Below are 10,442 nucleotides of genomic sequence, written 5' to 3'. Positions count from 1 at the left end.
ACAAGTGGCCTCTAGTTCTTCTTCTTTTCGTTCAAAATTGTCCTCATGAAACATTGTGATTTTTGGGTACGACGCTTGCCAGTGTTTCGAAAAATGTTTAATAAAGAAAATATCAATATCAAGGATTTCCCCCTTTCTGGATTTCAATTTAAATTAATTCATTTGATAATGCTAGTTCATTAAATCTTCAATTGATTTAAAGATATATCGCAGACAGACGTCCAAGCTGAGTTCCAAACTTGTGTAAAGATTTTTGTAGTAGTAATTCGTAACCAGATAGCGCTACCAGTGACGCCAGCCTCATACGGCAGCAAAAAAAAAATGTATTGTAGCGATAAGGTCACCAGGCGGCGCTAGTATACAAGTGATTTATAACGCAATTATCTTTGAAAATTTACACAGAATTTTCGATCAGTTTTGTTCTTGCTTGGACGTCTGTCTGTGGATATATGTTGAATTTATTTGAACTAGCCATAATTTCAACTCATTTCGGATTCCTCTTGCTTTTCATGAAATGAATCTGCTACTGTTCATCATACGTAGTTTCAAAAACATAAATAACATTTCGAATGTTGATTTTTATAGACATTACACAGTCTAGTGTATGAAAAAGTTTCGAAAAATTGGTAAACCAAAAGCTGTTCATTCACTTGTTAAGCAAAAACTGTGTAAACAAAAAATATCGATAGTTTTCGCAGCACGGCCAACCGTACCGACTAATAATAAAATATAACAGTGCGCCTAACAAAATCGGCCAATCAGAGAAGGCTTTCGCTTTGACAAAACTTCGGGTGATTTTTGGTTTCTCTTGTCACGTCCTGTCCTAGATTGTAAATACATCAATTTTACATCAAATAGCATTGTCTAAAACAATAAATATCATTATATATAAAAGAGGGGGGTTGTATTGTATCTTAACAGCATTTTCAGGCATTTTCCCAAACATTTAGATATGACTGACATTGTTTTTCATAGTAAAGTTGCTGTCGATAACAACAAAAAACGTTGTTACAACATGGTAACGACTGGAATCTCATCTTCCCGCATAATCAATAACCAAAATACGTGCATGACCATTAGATCGTAATACAGTCACTGTTACATTGGAATAGAAGAAAAGTGACTGGGAACACTGTAGAGGAAAAGGGAAATAAATAAAGGATAGATAGTAAAGCTGTAACACGTGTGTTTGTTTCTATCTGATTAAATTCGGTAATTAATCAAAGCGTTTAGTATGTAACATTTGGCGACGAGTTTATTTTGGAGCTTAAATGCTGGTTTTTACGGAAACGATTTGATTCGGTCGCATTGTATACGGAAAACTAAAAAAAAACAGCTAAGTGATACTGAGTACAGTCAGTCAGTTAAAGTGGAAATTTTCTGAACAACAAACAATATAAAGACAGTGCCCGAAACGGCTGAAACGAGCCCACCGGAAGATCAGAAATGGACAATCCGGGAAATGCAAACATAGTCAAATTCTATCCAAGCGACACGTCAACTGTGTCCAGTAGATGGAAGAAATGGAAGAGGGGCTTTGAGATTTTTCTCGAAGTAAACAACGTCACTGTAGCAGCACGAAAGCGTTCTTATCTTCTTCATTATGCCGGCAGTGATGTGCAGGATATTTTTTTCAATCTTCGAGGAGAGCTAGAAGTAATAATACCCGCAGGATCAGATATCTACAAGGCATCAATTGGTATACTAGATGATTACTTTCTGCCACTCAAATGCTTACCAAGGGAGAGACACATGTTCAAAAATTTGGAACAGGCACCTGATGAGTCCATTGAAAAGTTTGTGTTGCGTCTTCGTGAGCAGGGAAATCTTTGTGAAAACGACAACGGGTTGGAGGAAAACATAAAAGAACAAATATTTGAAAAAGGATATTCGGATGACTTACGGGGAAAGATATTAACCAAACCACCTCTGACGCTGGCACAGACGGTCGAGTTGGGTCGCTCTCTAGAAACCATTACTAAACACAAGAAAAATCTTCAATGCCATGAAGAAGTGTAGTGAATGTGTATATAGCACGAAGGGTGAATGTATTCGATGTGGGCGCATTGGCCACTACGCCAACAATGATGATTGTCCTGCGAAGGATAAAAAGTGTGAGCGCTGTAAGCTAATTGGCCATTTCAAAAGATGCTGCAAAACAAAAGCTGGTTCGCAAGGCGGAAAGAAAGTGTACGGGCGGAAAGAAAGTGTTCGGCAAGTGATGGGTGATGAATGTAATGAAGACGGCTTATCGAATTACTCTTCAGAAGGTGATGAGGAAAGTGTACACTATGCTTTCACGGTGGGTCCAGCCAACAACGAAAAAGTAAATTGCAGAATCGGAGGTGTGAAGATTAGCTGGATGGTTGATTCGGGTGCTGGTGTCAATCTAATAAGTGAATCCGCTTGGGAGTACCTGAAAACGAAAAAAGTGAAAATAGATTTTCAAACAGACAAAGTGGCGAAAAAACTGATGGCGTATGGTAACCATCAATTATCAGTGAAAGGCATGTTTGTTGCAGAGATCTCAACCAAAAAATCATCCATTAGAGATAAAGTGTTCGTCGTTAAAGAGACTGGATGCAATTTGCTAGGCAGAGAAGCTGCTACCAAGCTGGGAATTTTAACAATTGACACTTCCATCTGTGCTGTTCAACAACAATCCGGGAAGATCGGTAAAGTAAATGGAGTGGTGGTTTCCGTTCAGAACGATTCTTCAGTTAAACCAGTTCAACACACTCAAAGCCGAATCCCAATCCCTTGCAACCTAAGGTGGAGCGAGAAATACAAAAGCTATTAAAAGAGGATATAATAGAACCAGCTCCGCATGATTCACCGTGGATTTCACGTGTGGTAATAAAGCCAAAACCTGGCAGCTCTGAGGATATTCGCCTGTGTGTTGATATGCGTGATGCCAATAAAGCAATAATCCCTAAGCAATATCCACTCCCGAGGTTTGATGATATTATTCCTCATTTAAACAACTGTAAGGTGTTCTCGAAAACTGACCTCAACAAAGCCTTCCATCAAATAGAACTGGCGGAGGAGTCACGAGCGATTACGACTTTTGCTACACATTGTGGTTATTTCCGTTATAAGCGTTTGACATTTGGAATGAACTGTGCTTCGGAGGTCTTCCAAAGTGTTATTGAGCGAGTACTGTCAGGTATTGTCGGGGTGAAGGTGTTTATTGACGACATCTTAGTGTTTGGAGCAAGTGAAGAACAACATGACAGAGCTCTTGCCCTCGTTTTAGAAATGCTTCAGCAAAGTGGAATGACCATCAATAAAGAAAAATGCGAGTTTAGGCGTAGTGAGGTAACATTTATGGGACATCGATTGAGTAGCGATGGAATGTATCCTGCAGACGAAAAAGTTCATTCAATGAAGCAGTTCCGTAACCCAGAAACAGTCGAAGAGCTTCGGAGTTTTTTAGGGTTAATAAATTATCTAAGTAAATTTATTCCTAATCTTTCCACTCACACGGCTCCATTGCGTGAGTTACTAAAAAAAGACGTGAGATTCAAATGGACGAGAAGCCACCACGATATTGCCTTTGAGAAGTTAAAGAAAGAAGTGTCAGATCCTAAAAACTTGGGATACTATTCGCCGCTTGATGAAACAATTGTAATCGCTGATGCCAGTCCTGTTGGCCTTGGGGCAGTACTGCTGCAACAAAAATATGGGAAAATACAGTGTCCAAGAATTGAGCGTTGGGCAATGAGGCTGCAATCCTTCCGCTATAAAATTGTGCACATTCCAGGAAAAGCTAACATAGCAGATCCTCTGTCACGCTTACCAAAATTTCAATCTTGTTCTACATATGATCACAAAGGTGAAATTATGTTACTTGCAGTGCTAGATTCAGCAAAGCCTACTGCTCTCAGTATGGGCGATTCAGTGGAACAAACATTATCGGGCGTTGAGCTGACATCGGTGAAGGAAGCTTTAAATACAGGGCGCTGGACTGAAAAATCGAAGGCATATTTTCCGTTCCGAGCAGATTTGCTAATTGTAAACAAGATGCTGATGCGAAACGAAAGAATCGTTGTTCCAATCAGTCTTCGCCGGCGAGTTCTGCAGTTAGCTCATATTGGGCATCCAGGTATTGAGCGAACAAAGCAGAGACTTCGAAGTAAGGTATGGTGGCCGAATTTTGACAAAGAAGCATGGGCGCAACTACGGGGGGGCTAGGGGGGGCTAGGGGGGCTGAAGCCCCCCCTGGAACGTGTTTAGCCCCCCCTAGAATTTCCCAGAAAATGATTGTATTCAATATATATACATTCCATACTACTTATCAGAGCATCAAAATCCACACAAATTGAGATGTCGTCATTCATTGGCTAAGAACTAGTTCTGCACCCAGGATCAATTCTCAACCCTTGCTCTCTTACTCACCTTACCAGTCAGACGAGAGCTGTAGTAACTCGTGCTGTATCAAGTAGTCGCCAGTTTACTCGGTTTTGGGCTGTGTTTCACCAGTTCCCCAGACGTCTCATCACTCGCAAGTCTCTTTCGATCTGGTCGAGCCATCATGCACGCTGCGCCCCTTAATTTCTTGTGCCGGTAGAGTTGCTGAAGAGAAGAGATTTCACATGGTTGTCGTCCGGCATTCTTAAAATGCGACCGGCCCACCGCAACCTAATGTCTTTCGCCAGGTGTGCAATGGGGTTCTCTCCAAGCAGCGCTTGTAGCTCATGGTTCATGCGCTGTAGCCATTATCCGTCGTCCGCTTGTGCTTCACCGTAGATAGTCACCTTCTGTTCGCCGATAGGCACCTTCTGTTCGAAAATATCAAAAGGACTTCCGTAGAGGACTACCGGTTATCAGGGTTTTGTAGTTTTTTGTATCGAAGTGATCATGTCCGATCATCACCGTGATTGGTGCGTACGTTTGTAATGTCTGAGAAGAACGGGCCGTCGTTGAGAACGTGGTCAATTTGTTTTGCTGTACGTTGGTCGAGGTAAGAAGGGACTTTGGACTGCTAATCCGCGGGAAGCTGCGAAGTTGGTGCATAGCAGGCTGTGCGGGCCGATAACCGGCTTATATAAGTCTATCCTTCCGTTCATGTCCCCAACGACGATCTTGATATCTCTACGCGAGCAGCTATCGTAGAGTTTCTCCAGCTGTGCGTAGAACGCTTCTTTCCCTGTATCAGGTCTTCCTTCGTGAGGGCAGTGCACATTGGGAATAGTGTAGTTGTGGAACCGGCCTTTAATTCTCAACAAACACAACCTGTCGCTGATTGCCTGCCGCTTTGGTGGTACTGTGCCTTGCGGCCACAAATCCACCGTACCTTCTCTCCTTTCAGGCAAAGCTCCTGGAGCGCAACGATGTCGAAGTGGCGGGGTTCTAGCTGATCCAGCAGAATCCGGTCGACATCCGGGTCATTAAGCGATCTACTGTTACATGTACTGAGCTTCTAATCGTCGTCCTTATTTCGTCGGCTGGGTCATTGCCGATTGTTCCGGTTCGTTTTGAATTCTTGATTCTTCGTAGTATGTTTATTTCAGTATGCTGCCTTACTAGGGCTGCGATGCCTAGTCTTGCGACGGAGCTGCCGCCATGGATGTAGCCGGCGAGACACCGCATTTCATAGTTCAACCGTCCGGTCCGGATCAGTCGCTGTTTGAGCCGCCCCTACCCTGTGGGGTAGACGCGCAGACAACCTGCTCTTTAAGGAGAACAACTACCCCACCGGTTCACCGGTTTTTCCTTGGTTGCTCGTATCCCAGTCGGTACCACATGGAGGTAGGAATAGGGCATTATGCCTTGAACCACAGTGGGGTCTATTTTATTCTAACTAGTACGGGTGAACTGTTAAAAAGCACTGCCCAGCCGTTTACCAAATCTAGCTCTCCTCAATATCGAATCATTGTTGCTGAAAGAGCTTGGCGTTGACGATGTGTTCAAGATATTCAGTACATCTTCGGAGATCTTATCCCGAAGTGATTTTTTCTGCTTTTACGATACTATTTTAAGCGTCATTAAAAAAGCATATTCAAACTCTTTTTTCTCTTTTTTAAAATGACATACATGAAAACTAGCCTCCCCTAGAAATTTTCCTTAGTTGCGCCCATGCAAAGAAGCAGAACGTACAGTGAAATCATGCATTGATTGTCAGTTAGTGAGCAACTTGTCAACACCAGAACCCATGGCAATGAGGCAACTGCCGTGTCAACCCTGGCACGATTTGGCAATGGACTTCCTGGGGCCACTACCGTCCGGTGAGTCTATCCTAGTACTTATTGATATGTACAGTAGATATAGAGTTGTCGAGGCTATGGACACTACCACCTCCGACGATATCATAAATGTATTGACGCGAATATTCTTCCGACTGGGAATTCCAGAAGTTTTTATATCCGACAACGCTAAAAACTTTTCAAGTAGTAAAATAAGTGCTTTTGGCAAGAAATTTGGTATTCAGTTGGAGCATACTATACCATATTGGCCAAGATCTAACGGCGAAGTGGAGAGGCAGAACAGGTCGATCCTGAAGATATTACGCATTGCTCAAGTGAACGGGACAGACTGGAAACACGATTTGGAAGAGGCGAACTATGTTTACTCAATGATCAATCATCCCGCAACAGGTCGTTCACCAGCTGAAATGGCTTTCGGTAGGAAATTTAAAGACTGGATCCCAGAAGTTATTTGTGCTAACGACAATTTTTATGCAGAGATCAAAGACCATGATTGGATTTATAAACAGAAATCAAAGACACGATACGACACAGAGGATAGAACCGAAGAATCAAATTTACAACCGCGAGATCGCGTTCTAATGCGAAATTTAGTCTCTCAAAACAAGTTATCTTCGTCGTATAACCCAGAGCCGGCTACAGTTCTAGAAAAGAAAGGAAACAGTGTACTTGTACAGATGGACAACGGGAAAAGATATCGACGAAACTCAGCACATGTAAAGAAGCTTGTAGAACCTGAAGGAGTCGTCGAAGTCAGCCAGCAGAAACAACAATGTTCGAACAACGATACGCCATTTTCTGAGATAGTCGATAGATCTCTAACACCAGCTGCAGAATTTGTTAAGAATCAAAGCGAACAGTTAGAAAGACCGCGTCGTGAGGTTAAGCGTCCGTCATACTTCGAAGACTATGAAATAGATATTTAAATTAAAACCACACATGGCATCTACTTAATTTCATCGAAAGGGAAGTGTTACATTGGAATAGAAGAAAAGTAACTGGGAACACTGTAGAGGAAAAGGGAAATAAATAAAGGATAGGTAGTAAAGCTGTAACACGTGTGTTTATTTCTATCTGATTAAATTCGGTAATTAATCAATGCGTTTCGTATGTCACAGTCACGACTGTTTGGGTTATTATTAAATCGTTATGGGTTATCATCCGTGTTTATGTTGATTATGCATGCGTATTGGCCTAGGACAGGACGTGACAAGTGGCTTTTAGTTATTCTTCTTTTCGTTCAAAATTGCCCTCATGAAACATTGTGAATTTTCGGCACGACGCTTGCCAGTGTTTCCAAAAATGTTTGATTAGCAAGATATAAATATTAAGGATTTTCCAAGTTCTGGATTTCAATTTAAATTTATTCATTTGATAATGCTAGTTCAATTGATTAGAAGATATATGTTAAACTTATTTGAACCAGCCATAATTTCAACTCATTTTGGGTTCCTCTTGGTTTTTATGAAATGAATCTGCTATTGTTTATCATACGTAGTTTCAAAAACATGAATAACTTTTCGAATGTTGATTTTCATAGATATTACACAGTATAGTGTATGAAAAAGTTTCAAAAAATTGTTGAACCAAAAGCTGTTCATTCACTTGGTAAGCAAAAACAGTGTGAACAAAAAATACCAATAGTTTTCGCAGCACAGCCAACCGTACCGACTAATAATAAAATTTAACAGTGCGCTAAGAGAAATCGACCAATCAGAGAGGGCTTTCGCTTTAACAGAACTTTGGGTGATTTTTGGTTTCTCTTGTCACGTCCTGTCCTAAGGTATTGGCCATTCTCTGTTCTCACCGCAAAACACAAGGCGAAAATCTAACAAAATATGGCGAAAAGAACAACCCTATCAATCCGGTCTAATCGCCCTGTTCCCTGAATAAAATATCGAACAGCCCTTCATTTACCTGAAATTTGACAGCTCATTTGACGGCTTTTTTATTTCCCGCCGGTGCGCGCCTTTTTCATAAGCTTTTGCGAAAATTCCCACCAGAAATACTATAACCATTCATTTATCTACAAACTTCATTCAGGTTCTGACGTGTTTTCGCTCCGATTATATTAATCACAAAAAGTTTAAGTTTTATCAACAAATATTTTTTGAAAGGTAATGCTTATATTGCGCATATGTGATTAGAAATGTTTTTTGATCATGTAATTTGTATTTCAAGGGTCATCATGTTCGAAGCTCGATTAGTTGCCAGCACCACCCTCAAAAAGGTTCTGGATGCCATCAAGGATCTTTTGAATGAAGCAACATTTGATTGCAGTGACTCCGGGATCCAGCTACAAGCTATGGACAACTCACACGTTTCCTTGGTTTCCCTTTCACTCCGCTCAGATGGCTTCGATAAATATCGCTGCGACCGGAACCTTTCAATGGGAATGAACCTTGCAAATATGTCAAAAATCATGAAATGTGCGAATAACGACGATACTGTTACCATGAAAGCACAGGATAATGCAGATACAGTGACTTTTATGTTCGAATCTCAAAATCAAGAAAAAGTTTCCGACTACGAGATGAAATTAATGAACCTTGATCAAGAACACTTAGGCATCCCAGAAACTGATTACGCGTGCATTGTTCGGATGCCAGCTATCGAATTTGCCCGTATCTGTCGAGATTTGTCACAGTTTGGAGAGTCGGTTGTTATCTCCTGCACTAAAGAAGGTTGTTTCTTAAAATGCAAATTTTGCTTTTGTTCTCATATATATTTTTTATAGGAGTCAAATTCTCGGCATCTGGTGATGCCGGATCGGCAAATATTAAACTTGCACAGACGTCATCCGTCGATAAGGAAGACGAGGCAGTCATCATTGAAATGCAAGAACCAGTAACACTCACATTTGCCTGTCGATACCTGAACTCCTTCACCAAAGCCACGCCGCTATCAAACCAGGTGCAGCTTTCCATGTCGGCAGATGTGCCACTGGTTGTTGAATATAAAATTACGGATCTTGGTCATATTCGATACTACCTTGCTCCCAAAATCGAGGATGATGAAAACTAGATATAATTTGTATTAAGTTCAAACGTATTGCATACACTGGAAAATAAAACTGTTTATGTCCGTGTGTTTATCGAATTACTGTAGGGTAGTGGAAATGAGAAAACAATGGGGCTTATCACGGGAGTCACTTCACGGTGAAATGACAACCGTAATTGGCACGGTGAAAGTGATTCCCGTTTGATTTGCACGCGTCTTTATTCACCGTGAGATTTTTTCACTTCGTTCTCACCGTGAGGTGACATCCGTAATAAGCCCCAGTATATCCAACTGTGTTTTGAATTTTTATGCTGGTAGTCATAAATTTTACATGTTCAACATGTTAGGAATACCTGTAATGGGACGAACAACAGTAGTGAATAAATTCGTACGATAGTATCGGAAATTTGCATTCCTGTTTTCGTTTAAACCCAATATTTATGATAAAAACAAGAATATGTGACTTGACTTGAAATTTTTTTTTCATGTTCTTGTCAATGAAAACGTTAATACGAATTTTCTATAGTTTAGTACAAATGTGAGTTTGAGTGGAAATAAAACAAAACGGAAAGTACCAAAACACAAAAAGGCTAAACTGTTCTACCAGCTACTAAGACTTGTGTAAATTCGCCCAACAAGAAACGTACCCAACAAAATCGTGAAATATTTCATTTTGTTGGGTAGCTGGTTTTGTTGGTTTAAATCCCGATTTATATATGCTGCGTGATTTTACCCTCCGGAACTAAACCAACAAAAACGAAATATTTCAACAGAAGAGAGCATAGAATGCAGCGCTAATGGTGGGCAGCACTGAAACTAAAAATGTGAATTAAACCAACAAAATTGATAAAAGATAAAACTTAACAACTAATTAATAGGCAAGATAGAGCAATATAATGAATTGGAAATGTCACTAGAATCCTAGAAAGGTTGCAAAATATTGAGTTGTTCGGCCCAATTGACATTCCTGGTCACCAGGCTAGATATGGGAAAATTCAAGATTTTTCGATTTTTCTCCATATAAGCCTCCCCCTTATCGCATATAGCAAAAGTCTGCCTACTGATAGGGAAATCTAATCGATTGGAGATGTTGACTAGGACCCTAGGCATATTGGAAAATATTGAGTTGTTCGGCCCAATGGACATTCCTGGTCACCAGAGTAGATATGGGAAAATTCAAGATTTTTCGATTTTTTCCCATATAAGCCTCCTTATCGCATATAGCAAAAGTCTGCC

The 10,442-nt window shown here is 40.7% G+C and overlaps 2 protein-coding genes across 2 annotated transcripts; both read left to right on the top strand.

The window, feature by feature from the left end:
• The first annotated feature begins 6,160 nt into the window (after window positions 1–6,160).
• On the top strand, window positions 6,161–7,132 carry LOC129728554 (uncharacterized protein K02A2.6-like). The gene has a single exon (XM_055687002.1). The coding sequence runs from the start codon at window positions 6,161–6,163 to the stop codon at window positions 7,130–7,132; it is 972 nt and encodes a 323-aa protein (XP_055542977.1).
• Window positions 7,133–8,145: 1,013 nt separating this feature from the next.
• LOC129729535 (proliferating cell nuclear antigen) lies at window positions 8,146–9,305 on the top strand. Its single transcript, XM_055688167.1, has 3 exons — window positions 8,146–8,323; window positions 8,388–8,890; window positions 8,944–9,305. The coding sequence occupies exons 2-3, from the start codon at window positions 8,395–8,397 to the stop codon at window positions 9,228–9,230; spliced, it is 783 nt and encodes a 260-aa protein (XP_055544142.1). The 5' UTR covers window positions 8,146–8,323; window positions 8,388–8,394; the 3' UTR covers window positions 9,231–9,305.
• The last annotated feature ends 1,137 nt before the right edge of the window (window positions 9,306–10,442 follow it).

The sequence above is a fragment of the Wyeomyia smithii genome, chromosome 3 (genome assembly GCF_029784165.1).
Source record: "Wyeomyia smithii strain HCP4-BCI-WySm-NY-G18 chromosome 3, ASM2978416v1, whole genome shotgun sequence".
NCBI classification, from domain to species: Eukaryota; Metazoa; Arthropoda; class Insecta; order Diptera; family Culicidae; genus Wyeomyia; species Wyeomyia smithii.
Note: the sequence above shows the minus strand (reverse complement) of the source record. Positions and strands in the feature narration are given on the sequence as shown.

Bases quoted from the DNA above. Each gene is read 5' to 3' on its own strand.
- LOC129729535 (XM_055688167.1), top strand. From the start codon at position 8,395: ATGTTCGAAGCTCGATTAGTTGCCAGCACCACCCTCAAAAAGGTTCTG. The intron at 8,891-8,943 runs GTTGTTTCTTAA...TATTTTTTATAG, and splicing joins TATCTCCTGCACTAAAGAAG to GAGTCAAATTCTCGGCATCT.
- LOC129728554 (XM_055687002.1), top strand. From the start codon at position 6,161: ATGAGGCAACTGCCGTGTCAACCCTGGCACGATTTGGCAATGGACTTC.